This window comes from Rhamphochromis longiceps, linkage group LG7, assembly GCF_057381845.1.
Source record: "Rhamphochromis longiceps isolate RC_006_pf linkage group LG7, R_longiceps_female_GT1.1, whole genome shotgun sequence".
Classification (NCBI taxonomy): domain Eukaryota; kingdom Metazoa; phylum Chordata; class Actinopteri; order Cichliformes; family Cichlidae; genus Rhamphochromis; species Rhamphochromis longiceps.
The window spans coordinates 28204979-28220160 of NC_140563.1; the positions used below are offsets into that span (position 1 = coordinate 28204979).

Below are 15182 nucleotides of genomic sequence, written 5' to 3' on the forward strand. Positions count from 1 at the left end.
ATACAAGCGCTTCTTCTAAACCTAAGTGCCTAAAATTTGAAGGATACATCACGAGCAACTTAGGGTTCAGTATCTCGCCCAAGGAATTGGAAAGCAAACACAGACCTTAGAATTTTTAGACAAACCACGTTTCTGCCTGAGTCATAAACCATGAGTCAAAATGAGAGGTGTGACTCATTCCTCTCGTCTTACTGAAAATACAGCAGAATTTAGTTACATGAAGTCAGATTGTCCACCGGATTGTTTGTTTTTTGTTTGTTTTCCACAAAGAGTGGAAACACTGAAAACTGCTGAGACCATCATCTTTTCCAAGGAAATTTGAATTTAAAACTGTTAGTTTAAAACCAATTCTAATTATTACTGTAAATTTTGAAGGAAAAAAAAACCTGACTCCATACAATATATTTTAAAAAAATGAACTCTTCAATTGAGACATGAAATGTTAAAAGAAAATAAATATTTCTCTCAGCAACACTTGCAGGCTGGAAAATTAGAATTTGCTTCCATCTTCTGGTTAAAATAAAAACTACACAGTAACAACTCAAACAGGTCTTACACAGAAATATTTTAAAAGAATAGTGATTCTAATTTTAGCTGCCATTGAGAAAACCAACCAGGCTAAAAAGTGCTGATAAAAAAGCAAAATAAAACCTTCCTCAATGAACATATGTGAACATTTGTGACTTATGTCCAGAAAGAAAGAACAAAGCATAGCAATGTGATATTTCTTTAAAATCTATTTATCCCAATGTGGAATGTGGCAGTATTCCTGATTAAATTCTGCAAGTGTTTTGTACAATGGCAAACCTCAGACACTGCTGCCTGAAACCAATTACTTGATATACTTTATTGTCCCCTTAGGGAAATTTGTTGTGGACTCAGGTGCTGCCGTCACAGAGTTAACAGACATTAAAGAAAGGAGAAATAAATAATAGATTTAAAAAAACAACAACAAAAACAAAACCTTAGTCCATCTTTAACCACAAACTACTCCATTTGTTTGTTTGTTACAAACACGCCACAGCACAACTCTACTATACTGCAGAAAATATATTTTGGATTTTTTTTTTTTTTTTTTTTTTTTTTAACACTCCGAGCCGCAACTGTTTTATTTCCATAGAGAAGAAGGACGTAAGCCTACAGTGATCACCCTCAGTCTCCTAGGAAATAAACCTATGATTCCAATTTCAAAATCCTCCTCAGAAAACTTGACTTCTGATGTCAAGGTCATCAGGGTTCGAATGTTTCACTAAACATGTTGGTATGATTTTGAAAATCCTAGGTGACTCCCGTCTCAAGTTTTCGCATTCACAAGATCGAGAATTGAACTTGTCAGAGATTTTTCGTAGACAGACCTATGGTGTCAAGTCACTTCCTTCTTGAGTTATTACATTTACAAACTTGGGCTGGGCTGTGACCTCTTTGCTATCCAACTGTCAAGCACTGAAGTAAAAAACTTTGGGGGAAAAAACCCAACTGAAACCGCGCCCGCCAAAAAAGAAAAAAGAAACAGGATGTAGCATGTGACTCACCCGCTGTGCTTCATGTTGGGAGGTTTGTCCATGCGGACAGCCAGTTTGATTTTCAGCTCTGTGTCCTGGCTGTTCTTGGGGACAATCATACGATGGAACTCTGTGTGCTTTGGTCCATTGGTAGTCGGGTTCAGGATTACCTGAGAGGGAGGAATGGAGAAATAGATCAGGAAAAAAAAACAAACAAACAAAAAAAAAAGTATAATGTCTATGGGAAAATAGCCCTCAGCTTCCTGACCTAAAACCGCAGTAAAGACCTATTTAACAGTTCCTACTAAATTTATGGTCTTGAGTCTTATTTATTAAAGCATAATGTTTTTGTAAATTGTGGTTCGATTCAAAGTAATTGATAAGTTGTGTGATGCAAAGATAACTTCGGAGGCTGTGAGAGAGTGGTTATGAGAAAAAGATGAGGATGTGTGAGTGAGTGACACCAAGGAGCAACTCATGTAAAACAATGTCTGACCTTTTGAATGTATGATTTAATAAGAGTATATTGTGATGAGCAAACCCAGAGATTTAAAGAAAAAGGTAAAAGAAAGTATTCCTATGTAAGTGAATAAAAGAACATTTGATTTTAAAGTGTGTATGTGTAAGTCAAATGGAGAGAGGATGATAAAGTGTGGTTGGATGTCACCGTGCATGATGCTAGTTGTCATCTCAGAAGATATAAGGTCCAGTAAGAGAAGAGAGGCGGTAGAAAGGATGACAAGCTATAAATGCTTTGTGCAGAGGAAATAAGTGGTTCTTCCCATTGTTTTCTGTGAGATGAGCAGTTCACATTGGATCAAAGAGTACTCTGTTCATTTTTGACTATTTTTGCCAATACCTTCTTATAGTGTCTTTATTTTTTACTAAGAATGGAACAGCTTCAGAAGACAAGTGGTCTGCCAAACAATGACCACATCCTCGCCAACAATTAAGTTGTTCCCTGGTCCGTCTGGCCTTTTGTTTTGGAGTTATAAAAAAACCTTACACTATTTTTTCATGAAATCCCTTAACATATGAGACCGTATTAGTTCTTTGGGCTACACTAAATATTAAAATTTTAATCTTGATTGTTGTTTCGACTTCCCAAAATTAAATGAATATGTTCAAGCAGTATTGAAATCACATGCTTCATCAATAGAACAGGAAGGAAACGCAAATCAAGCATTCCCTAAATCGGCACCTGACCACATGCTTGCATGTACCAATCACAGCTGCTCTCATGCAGTAAGACGTTTCATTCATATAGTCTGGAAGAAATAAGAAACTTCCAACCAGCAACTGTCAGTCATTGTTTTCACTGTGCTTTGACTTCCCTGACCTTCAATTATCTCCTCCATACACACAATGAACTGTGAATTCAGCTTAATCGGGATTGAACTTGTATACAACAACAACATGTTTGGATCTTGTAGATATGTGTGAAAATTACAAATAACATCTGAAGCTTTTAGAACTTCGAGTTGTCTCACCTGCCAATCAAATTCTCTAAACCTTCACTGATGGATTCCTTTCCTCCAAACAAATTTTTCATGACCTCTGAAATTATTCTGATCTTGTACGGACTTATCAGTTATAGTGCTAGGTAACTGGACTTTTTTCCCCCATGTCTAGTGTTTCTTCAATTTTTGATTGTCAGAAGACGTCTTGGGAAGTCTTGGTACCCACAGCCCTCTAACAGATACACCTGTGGTACCAATTTCAAAATTCTACATCACTTTGTTCTCAAGTTACCGTATTCACAATCTTGGGTGTCCATGTTGCCTGCCCATCCGCTGCCCAGCAGGGTGACAACATTACCCAATCAGCCCATTGTGGTCAAAGGGTTAAAAAAAAAGAAAAAAAAAAAGTATCTGGTTCACTTAGCAGTCACCCAAGTTTCTGAGCAAAAAAAACATCTTTGATACAACATTAAGGTTGTATCAAAGTTTCAAACAACTTTCACACGATACTCATTTATAAATGTGGACAACCTGGAGAAAAATATCAATTCATTATCGAAGTCTGGAAATTAAAAAAAAAACAAACTCACAACAGAGAAATGAAATTGAAGAAATGTTGTATCTAAAGTCACATTTATTATCAATAACACTACGCCTAAAATGACAATGTAACTAATGCAGACTAAATTACACAGTTATTTTCATTTTGATCATTTGAATGTAGTTAATTATCTTTATATAGAGAACTTTTCTAAACAAGTAAATATTATCTACTAAACATTATACACTAAATAGACTTTAATAAACCAGAATAATAGATTTATTCACCTTGCCCAGCTCCTTGTCATCCAAAGCTAAGACCCCGGTGCTCTCTAGGAAGAGCTTCACTTTAACTGAAGGCAGAGGGTGAGTTGTGGTGAAGTCCCCCTGAGTCCCCCACCTGAAAGACATGAGAATTTTAATGATTTGTAAAATTGTAGGTTGGCACTGCTGTTGACACTGGGACAGGGAGGAATTGAAGATAAACAGATTTAACTCGAGCTAACATTAGCAGCCTTTTTGCTGCCTCACCACTGTATGTTCTACTACCACACCATCTTGGTACTGCTTTGGCTGCTAACCGCACAGCAAGTCACATTATTTGGCAGACAATTGTATTAATAATGCCTGTTAGTCAAAGCAACCACCTCCATAATAGAGAAAAATTTAAGGTTATATGAGATTTCAACTAGTTACATTTTTTTTAATCCACCACCTTATGGAACTCATAGAAATATTTGTTTTTAAAGAAGCAACTGTAAAATTAGACATAATTAGAAATTTTAACATTGAAATTCACTGGAATGTACTCATTTTTGGAGTGTTTTGGGGGACTTCTCCTTCAACTGGCTTCAAATTCAGTCCTAGAGGTTATAATTATTGTACATATTTTTCTACAAAAACAAAATTCTGCATGTTCCATCTTGTCTAGGTGGTCATTAATCTGCATAGCATGACTTTTATTGCTCCAGTCTGTCTGGGTTTCTCCCTTTTTTCATTCATTTTGGTTCCGACCTGAACTGAATAAACTTGGTTGGTCTCCTGCTGTAATTTCCCCTCAACCCTTTACTATGAAATTAAATTGAAAAGAATATTCTAACAAAATTCTGCCTGGGATAGTATCAGCCCGTTTTATTAATGGGCCAACAAACTGTGCGGCTAAAATTGACACTTAAAGATTAGAAGCTGGAATTATGAGTTTAGCCTGAAGTAGTTAGTCCCACTGTATATGGGACTGTACAGCAATTTGTCCCCTTCTCTTTTATTTCTTCCCTTCTCAAGTTATCGCATTCACAAAATTTTCCTTGACCATGAGGTCGAGGTCACTGAACTGTCCAAGACTTTTAGATATACCTGTGGTATCAGTTTGAAACTCCTTTGTTCTCAGGTTATAACATTCACAAACTTGGGTGGTCAAAACTGAGATTTGGGTATTCTAAACAGTCTAAATCAAATGTGGGCAATTCATTTTCCCAAGAGAGTAATAAGACAGTAATAAGAGAGAAATAAGTTCAACAGGAGATGAAATAACATGGAGCAGGACTGAGTTCAGCTTACTGCTGCAGACCTCCACAACAGTCACAATTTCTCATGTGGTCCCTTGGTAAAAATAATTGCCCACCCCTGGTCTGAACAGATCAGGAAGATTAACTCACTGTGGTCTTGAGGCTTCTACTTGGTCGGTCTGTAGCTTTTCTTCTCCTTCTACCTCCATGGTACAGTAAACCATACGGTCTGGGGCCACTGACTTCAGGCCCTGGACCTCCATGATTACAATCTGAGAAAATCAACAGAGGTTTGGCACCAACAAACAGAACAACAAACAAACTCAGTTTTCAACCCAGAGTAACCCATTCACATCCCCAGCTTTTACCACTGACACTTTCTCTTTGAAGAGGTAACAGAAAGAGGAAACACACCCAGCTGGAAGAGTTTTGAATGAATGAACTACAGGCCATGAAGTATGCTAGGATTACCTGGATTTCAAATCATACAATTAAAAAAGAATTTTAATCTACTCAGGTCATCTTTGTCTAAAAAAAATTAAAATGTGTTAAATGATCCAAAATATTTTTTTGCATGTTTGTCACAAGCATAATAAATAGTGAAGGGGGCAAATACATTTTCACAGCACTGTATTTTGTGAGCAAGTTACCAGCAGACATTTCTATAAACCCAAACACACCTCCAGAGTGAAAGACAAGACGATGTCCGACTTAGACAGATCTTCCTCATCTCCAAGATCTAGAAAGGAGTTATTTACAGTGGAGCGTTTGAGCTTCTGTTTGAAGTCTGGACCTCCTTTAGACACAGGCAGACTCTCCAAATTTGCCATCAGTAGGTTGACAGATGATCGCAGCTCCTCCACATACAGAGCCTCCATATCAGCAGAGACAAACTTTGGGTATTTCCGTTCCTGAAGGAAACACAACATACATTAAAGTTCATCTTAACGTAAACATCAACATTGGATGTGTATCTTTCAGGAAATAGAAGTCATGTGACATTTTCTGGATGCAAGTAATCAGTTAGTACCTTGGCAATCTTTTCGGCCAACTGTAACCTGCCATCCAGCTCTCTACGGATCTGAGCTGCCTGTTCATCCATGCTATCGAGCTGAAAAAGAAGGGAGGAAAAAAAAAAAAAAGAAAAGAAAAAAAAAAAAAAAAGATTGTCACTAACTGTCCAGTGAAAAGTGAAATTCTCTGACATACAACCAGTCAGCAGCTGAGGGGTGAGGATGTGAGAGTTTCAGCAGGATGTCAAGCCTGTGAAAAACATACCACGCGCACGCACGCACGCCCGCACGCACGCACGCACACACGCACGCACACACACACACGCACACACACACACACACACACACCATGAAGAGGCCAGTAGGAAAACAACAACCACCAAATACTTGCAGAAAGTGAGGCAAGTCCAGAGGAGTCAGTTAAATGGGAAGAACAAGGTCCAGGCAATAAACACCTACGTCCCTGCTAGTCGTCAGATACCCTGCTGGGATAATCGACTGGCTGAAAGTGGAGATCAAACCCCTGACATCAAAACAAGGAAGCTCCTTATCATGCATGCAATGTTTGTTTGTTTTTAATATACACCTTTAAAAACTAATGTTAGTCAACATACAACATTGTCAGATGTTATGTAGGCCAAACAACAGACACGCAAGTGAAAAATCTGTCAATGATGATTTTTCACTTGTTGTTTGTCCAATAAAATATTTGGTTCTTGATTGGAAGTTGTTGACTGTCGACTGTTCACAGTTTATTTAAGATGGTGCTGCTTGGTGTTTCATTGTCTAATGAAAAGCAGGTGTGCTCGAAACGTCACTAGATGTGTGCAGAAGTGTGCAGATGTTATTTTCCTTTAATCATCCTATTTATTGTTATTTATTTATTTTTAAATGGCTCCAATGATTGAACCAATCTATAAACCCCAATCTTAATCTTATAATCTTAAGATTTATGATACAGACATGAATGAATGAGTTTGTGCGTTTTATGGACTTTCAGGGTGCAGGAGGCTTTTTTGTTTGTTTGTTTTGTTTTCTCAATACAACAAGTTAATCACATTGTTCAGTGCTACTTTGAATTCCTGTTGTCTGTGGTTACATTCAAATCTGATTAGAGGTACTGACAGGAGAGCTCACAATCTGCTCATTAGACACTTTATTCAGCAGAGTCAAACAAATGTCATAGCTGACATAATGAAATAAAAAGCAAAACACCGTATTTTCCAGACCATAAGGCGCACTGTCGATGAACAGGTCTGTTTCCATACATAAGGCGCACCAGATTATAAGGCGCATTAAGTGAAACAAAACAAATAAGTCAAACTTTACTCAACTCATTCTTCTTGCTTCCTCCACTTCCGTACCATTGACTCATTAATGCAGAATTGTCTCGCAGCTGCTCTATTCTCATGTTGTTTCAGTATATTAATGACTAACCTTAGCTTATCACATACAAATTGATGAAAGAGGGAAAAACATGTAATTCATGCACCATTTATAGCGCTATACCAGTGGTGCAGCCACAACAACCTGGTGCTGAATGCCCAGAAGACAGTGGAGATTATTGTGGACTTCAGGAAGCACAAAGCTCCACTCCCCCCATCATCCTGACTGACACCCTCATCACCTCTGTGGACTCATTCTGCTTCCTGGGTACCACCATCACCCAGGACCTGAAGTGGGAGCCCACCATCACCTCCGTCATCAAGAAAGCCCAGCAGAGGATGTACTTCCTAAGGCAGCTGAAGAAATTCAACCTGCCAACACGGACGATGATGCAATTCTACACTGCAATCATCGAGTCCATCCTCACCTCCTCCATCACCGTGTGGTACGCTGGAGCCACTATCAGGGACAAACAGAGACTGCAGCGTGTTGTGCGCTCTGCTGAGAAGGTGATTGGCTGCAGACTCCCATCTCTGCAGGACCTGTACACCTCCAGGACACTGGGGCGTGCAGCTCGGATCTCAGCTGACCCTTCTCACCCTGGACACAGTCTGTTTGACCTGCTCCCCTCAGGCAGGAGGCTCCGGTCCATTCGCACCAGAACCTCTCGCCACAAGAACAGTTTCTTCCCCTCTGCTGTTGGACACATGAACAATAACCGTATGACTGTTCCCACCACTAACACATGACCCTACGCTGTGTTCACTGCATCATTCCATGTTTGGCACTGATCACCACCTGCACTCATGTATATATCATGTATATATCTATCTACTTAGCACTTTTAATTCTTATTCTTATTTTTATTTATTTATTTATTTATTTTTTCATGTCTATTTAAGCGTAATTTATGACAGTATGTTTGCACTGAAGCACCGCAGCAATTTCCTAATGTTGTAAACCTGCTCAACGTTTGGCAATAAAACCCTTTCTGATTCTGATTCTGATACCCAGGGGTTAAACAGGGCCAAAAAGATCTGGAACGGCATTTTTGTTCTGTTTATCCTGCAGCTTAGTGCAGGATAAACTGGTTTGCTTGCCATCAGAGATGGGCTCTAACGCGTTACTGTAATCCGATTATTTTTTTTAAGTAACGAGTAAAGTAAGGGATTACTATTTCAAAATCGGTAATTAGATTACTGTTACTTTCCCGTAGGAACTCTGCGTTACTGCGTTACTAAAACCATGATTTTCTGCGAGAATGTCTCATGACAGTGACGTAAGTGAGTGCGCCGTTAGTGGCAACAGCTGTGTGCAGATCAACAATGGATAATATATCGAGTGCGGGAGAGAGTATGAGCGTGCAGCGTTTAAAGCGTGGAAGCACTGTCCTTACTTTGAGTTTGATTCCATAAAAAGTGACAAAAACATTAGTGTCCGTTGTGCGTGGGAAGAAAACTTCTTTTTACAGCAAAAAAACCCCTAAACTTCCAAACAAGCACCGAGTGGGCAACGAGGTAATGGGAAACTCACAGAGAAACTCGCGGATTCTTCAACTGACCGTCGCGGCACACCTGCACCAGGGTAAACCTCCGCCTACCCCACTCCTGCTTTACAGGTGAAAATAGAGCAAAAGGACCGCTAGTCTTTGACTTTATTTATTTTCTGCTGTGTTTTACTTGCATCTATTTGAAAGACTGAGTGTAAACACAAATATTTTATTTCATGTGCTGGAATGTGCAGAAAATAGGTTTAAATATTAAACTAATTTCTTCCAGTCAGAGAATGTTGCATATAATTAAATTTTTGCTTGATGCATAAAGTTAAAAGATTAAAACTGATAAAACAAGTTAAAAAAAGAGACTTTTCCATTTGATTACATTTTGTATGATGGATTATGCAGAAAAAGTAGAATTGGGCTGAAAGATCTATCGCTTTATCACCTATTCAGGTTGTAAATCGTGTTTTTAAAAAGTAACTAAGTAACTAAGTAATTAATTACTTTTGAAAATAAGTAATCAGTAAAGTAACAGGATTACTTTTTTGGGGAAGTAATCAGGAATTAGTTACTGATTACTTTTTTCAAGTAACTTGACCAACACTGCTTGCCATACTGTGGTGAACTTACAGTAACGGACTGTGTTGGATTGCTGCACAGAGGCCGTGGTGTTTATGGTCAAAGTTAGGTTACATCAAGTGTAGCAGGGACGAGTTTGGATTTAAAGTGCTTAGATTAATTCACAGAATTCTACATTTACATAGGTGAAGTACATACTGTGGTATAAAGACAGCAGCACAGGTCAGCTGATCACACCATGAATATAAGAGTAAAGATAGTGAGTTTTGACTCTTTACCCCACAGTGAGCCAGTATAACTGATTCTAGGTTTCCCCACACCTGCTGAATTCCAGTTTAACGCCTGATTATTTTTTTCCAATATAAAGACAAACACATCCCCAGCTTTAAGTGCAAATAACATATGCACAATATTTCTGGTTTTAGCAATGATGCTGGGACAAAACATACTGACGTGAGAAATTATTTAAAGTATGGACACAACAATTTGTACAACAGAATAATATTCTGATTCTCGTGGAATATGTTTAAATTCTGAATAGAAATTAGAAGAATATATGAAATGGAAAACATGGTGGTGCTGCTCCTTCAGCCAAAACAAGTAAAAGGGAGAAAAACCCTGATCTGAAAGGGACTGAGAAGTGTTATAAAAAAGACACACAGAAGAAAAAAAAATGTACTGTTGAGAGAAGTTGGTTAGGGGCTTTCCACTGATTTCAGTATTTTCTATCAAGCAGGTCTAGCAAATAATTAGAAAAGAAGACAGGATTTCTCTTTACATTTAAGCAATGGACGTTGAAGTATTGACTATTATGCATTCAGTTTGTGTGTCTGGCTGTAACGGTCACCCTCAAGCAGCTCACCTGGCAGGCATTGTACAACAGCTGGTGCTCAAACTTGCGGATATTGAGGATCTGCTGGAACATCTCGTAGAGTTGCTCTTTACTAAGGATGAGCTCTGAAACAGCACTTAGGTGTGCCCTCTGTGGTTGGCGCCACAGGTCCTCATCCCCTCTGTAGATAGCATCATACTTTGCAATCCAGGAACTGAGCACAGTCTCTTTGCTCAGCCCATCGATCTCAGGAAGGCTGCGGACACGGCGCTCAATGTTTTTCTTGAAAACCTCACGAAAGTCATTAGCTGAACAGCCACCGCTCTGAACCATCCGGGAAATACGCTCACTCTTTAGGAAGCCCTGCAAAGGAAAGACGGCATTACAATAATCTAAACGCGATTACACAAATGCATGAATAATTTTTTCTAGTTCAGCAGAGGAGAGCATATGTTGCAATTCAGAAATATTCATTAAATAAAAGAAACAGGAACAAGCCAAAGATTTTACATGAGAGTTGAAGCCCAAGATTTCATATGCTGGACTTAGCAGTGGGCTCTCTGTCTCCTTAGCTTGGTCATTGTGGGCTAACTGCACTGAAACCTGAACATCCACCTGTTAGCTAAAATATTGGGATTTGTACAGCACTTTATAAAGGACCATGTGGAGGAGAGCCTGTTTGAGCCAGGTGCACTGGCGTTTCAGTGGACGAGCAAAAATAAATAAATAAACACCGTCCCTCTGTGTTGGACTTCTCCTGGTCAGTTGGACAAACCAACCAGGGCAAGCAGCTGACAGAGCATATGTCCACGAGATCCAATCAGCAGTTTTATGCAATTAAACAGTCTGTCTATTCTCAAGCATATCCAAACAGTTTACCACAAACATGAACAGGTTTCTTACCAAAGCACAAGGGTCAGTTCTTTGTGCTGATGTCCAGGATGTTGAAAAAACAAACAAACAAACAAAAAAAAAACCCAACTCCTTAGTATAGGTTCCTTCACTTTATATTTGGATTTCACTTTTTCTCACTTCTAGTATGGTAAATGGCCTGTATTTGTATAGCGCTTTTACTAGTCCCTAAGGACCCCAAAGCGCTTTACACATCCAGTCATCCACCCATTCACACACACATTCACACACTGGTGATGGCAAGCTACATTGTAGCCACAGCCACCCTGGGGCGCACTGACAGAGGCGAGGCTGCCGGACACTGGCGCCACTGGGCCCTCTGACCACCACTGATATGAATCAGTATCAGTGAGGTAAGAATTTCTCAATAAAAACAAGGAAATAAGGTTTCCAAAAAGTATAGCAGCTCTTGTCGTTTTCTCCTTCTCTGTTTTTGTCCATCACATACATCTATTTCCCTACAGACATGCTGATGGATATCAAGATTTCTGATCATGCTATGTAAGAAACATACAAAGCCTATTAGTCTGTTAGCAGCAACCAAACCAACCAACAGCAGACCAACAAACCTAGTGAGGTCATTTAGTATTCGCACAGGATGACACTACAGATTCTCTGAAAGCTATAACTTTAAACTTTATTTCTTCAATCCAACTTCACATAGTGTTAAATCTATAACTTTTTTTTTAGACCAGTCATTTGTCTTTAAAGACAAATGCATCAAAACGACACTGTCAAGACTTAAGATGACGTATCAGCAGACGGCGCCTCGCCGAGACCAAAGTTTTAATTTGCGTTAAAAGTGCAAACTTCAAACTCTATACCAGTTTTTAAATTGTGTTGACAGGCCAACAAAAACTCGAGTTCTAAAAAAGAATTTCCAACATAATTTTTCGCAAGTACTGTTGTCACATTTACTGCAGGAACACGTGATAAATATTGGACTTTCTAAACACAGCGCTCACCTTGCTAGTGGAAAAATCCACCACATTAACAAATAAAAAAAAAAACACTATGTCAACCCGTGGTTAGTTGGTGTGTGTGTGTTCTACTTTGTACAGCACTTTGGTCAACCTGTGCTGTTTTTTTTTTTTTTTTTTGCTTTTGTTGTTTTGTTTTTTTTAAACACGTGCTTATAAATAAATTGATTGATTGATTAGTAACAAGTCATTCATTTTTGGAACAAGGATGCATCTAAAATGCATCTAAAAGAAACTTCCTTTCTTTCATCACAGCTGTCCTGTGCCAGATGTTCTATTGACCCACTGAGAGAGGCATCATTTTAGAAACATCAGGAACACTGAAGCTGAAGCTCATCGCAGGGATCAAGGACTCATCTTCGCCAGCAGCTCCCTCACAGGGAAATCTTAAAAGCTCCACCATAGGCCTGCCCCCGAAAATGGATAAACCCAGCATTTCATCAACACTGTGATGGAGACTTGCTTTACATATAATTTGTACTCATTCCTGTAGAAAGTTATATGTGTAAATATATATTATGCTCTACACTACTAGCAAAACACAGTTTGGAAGAATTGTAGATTAAAGTTTTTAGTTCAACATAAAAGTGATGACCTTTGACCTGTATCAGGTTTAAATTGTGTCAGAGAAAATCTCATGTCCTCTTCATGGAGCTGACTACATTCAGTGTTTAAAACAGAAGCTCTGCAGGTCTGAAATCAGCAGCTTTGTGAAACACCAAACTGAGGTCCCGTTAATGCTGATATCCAATGATGCTCTTTCTCTGCATTTGGCATGTGGAGGAGCTTTACCTCCTCCACACTGTCAGTGATGATTTTCTGTTGCACATTGAGAGTAAAGATTTCATCCATTAGGAAGTCAAGAGACTTTTCAATGTCCTCGACTTCTCAGCTGTCCAAGTCCTCCTCATGTTACTGGTGCCTGTATTTTCAGTTGTCAACATGTCATTATCATTTTCGGTACTTTGCATACATTTGTGATTTGTATGGAAGTTTATTTTAGCATACTGCTTTAGGTCTTATTGCCCGTTATTTGATTTCTATATTAGTGTGATGACCCACTGCACCCTGCCTTCCTTTTGGCTCATGTGTGTCTTGTTAGCAGGCATTGGAGAGGTGGAGTTCCCGTTTACAATCAGTGACACTGGCAACACCTGGGCCAGTGTACCAGGACTCTATATAAAAAAAGCCTTTAGGGCATAGTTTTAGTTGGCTCTGAGACACCAGGTTGGACTCTGGCTGCGTTAGGTTTGGTTTTTGCTTTTGACACTATTACATGCATCATCTTCCACTCATCCATTCCTTCACACACTACTGATGGTACTGATTACACACACCACTGTTTGTTTTTGACAGTAGGGTTTCTTTTCTGTTTTATTTGTTTTAAAAGAATAAAGCAGCTTGGAATACATTCCTAACCACGTCTGGGGTTTTCTTTGTCATGACCGTACGGCCCGGTTCGTGACAAGTGGGGGCTCGTCCATTTGGGTTTGATTTGATGGTTGCTGATTTGGTTTTGGTTATGTGGATCTGGTCTCAGTATGGTGGGTTTGTTGCTTGATTTGTGTGGTGCCTCAGGTTCATGTGGCATCAAGTAGGTGTGACTTCTTAGCAGTGATTGCAGGGTTCTCTGGGGTGGTAAGTGTTTTGTGGAGTCTCCCTTTGTAGGTGCAGCAGCGTGTTCCTTTTGGACTCGGTTTGTTTTTTTGGTTTGTTTTTTTTTTGTGTGGTGTGCGGTTAGAGCATTCGTCTCGGGGACACTTCCAGGGCTGTCAGGTGAGTACCCAGCTTGCTGGGGGCCTAACCAGGTTACTGGGTTGAGTGTTTAAAGAGCCTGCCGCTAATCTGCATGAAGACTAGGGTTATGGTGTAGGCAAGTTGGGGTAGGCAGGTTAGTAAGGGGGAGATTTCCACTTTAGCGAGAGATGTTTGTCTTTCGGGGCACGATTTGACCTGGGGAACCACTGTTTTTTTGCTTGTTTGTTTTCTGCTGTTTTTTTTCTCTTCCTCCTCTTTCCTTTGCTGCACTCTTTGAGCCTTGCAGCATCATGGCAGGTATAGAGGAGTTTGTTGCTGCACCTTGTGAGGATTTCCTGGATCGCTGCACTAAGGACCAGCTGTTGAAGGTTGCAGATGAGTATGATCTTGATTTGAGTGGGCTTGGGGATAAACGTCGCAAAGATACTGTGAAATCTGCGGTTAAGTTGCAGTTAGTTGAAAAGGGTGTTTTGGTGGCTGGGCAACAGAAAACTGGTCAGCCAGTAACTGTGCCATTGGGAGTTTTTCCGGGAAACTTGACTTTTGAGCAGCAAAAGGAGCTGATGTCATTGCAAATTTCTTTTGAAAAGGAAAAGCAAGAGTTGGAGCTGGAGAAACAGAAGATGGACATGGAAAAACACAAACTGGAGGCTGACAAGCAGGTGGAGATTGAAAGGTTGCGACGGGAGACTGAGCAGGCAAAGACAGATTTGCAGAATACTCGTTTAACTTTGGTTAAAGAGGGTAAGCTTTCAGGGGACGTCTTGTTGGATGAGGGGCGTTCATCTTTGTCATCTCCTGATATGGTGAGCAATTTGCGTCTCTTACCTAAGTTTAATGAGGAAGACCCTGATGTTTTTTCTTTTTCTTTGTTTGAACGTGTCGCAGAGGCAGGAAAGTGGTCAGATTCTGAACGGATTCTGCTTTTGCAGTGTGTGTTGTGTGGGAGGGCGCAAGAGGCATATGCATCATTGGGCAGTGATGGTTTGACGTACAAGTCTGTTAAGGACTGTGCTGTGTTGAAGGCGTATGAGTTGGTCCCTGAAGCTTATCGTCAACGGTTTAGGACACCGGAGAAGAAGGTTGCTCGGTCACATTTGGAGTTTGTGAGGGAGATAACGAACCATTTTAACCGCTGGTGTGTGGCTTCCGGGGTCAATAATTTTGAAGGCTTGTGTGATTTAATCATTCTGGAACAGGCAGGGATGTGTGTAATT

At 39.8% G+C, this 15182-nt stretch overlaps 1 protein-coding gene across 1 annotated transcript in view; it reads right to left on the bottom strand.

Moving 5' to 3' along the window:
• The window catches only part of cadps2 (Ca++-dependent secretion activator 2), a 193329-nt gene that overhangs the window by 149793 nt on the left and 28354 nt on the right, over window positions 1–15182 (bottom strand). Inside the window, exons 3-8 of the mRNA XM_085413171.1 lie at window positions 10346–10678; window positions 6038–6118; window positions 5688–5918; window positions 5158–5279; window positions 3791–3902; window positions 1533–1672 (exon numbers count right to left, since the gene is read on the bottom strand). Of these exons, the coding sequence (XP_085269297.1) occupies window positions 1533–1672; window positions 3791–3902; window positions 5158–5279; window positions 5688–5918; window positions 6038–6118; window positions 10346–10678 (1019 nt within the window). The remainder of the gene's footprint in view (window positions 1–1532; window positions 1673–3790; window positions 3903–5157; window positions 5280–5687; window positions 5919–6037; window positions 6119–10345; window positions 10679–15182) is intronic.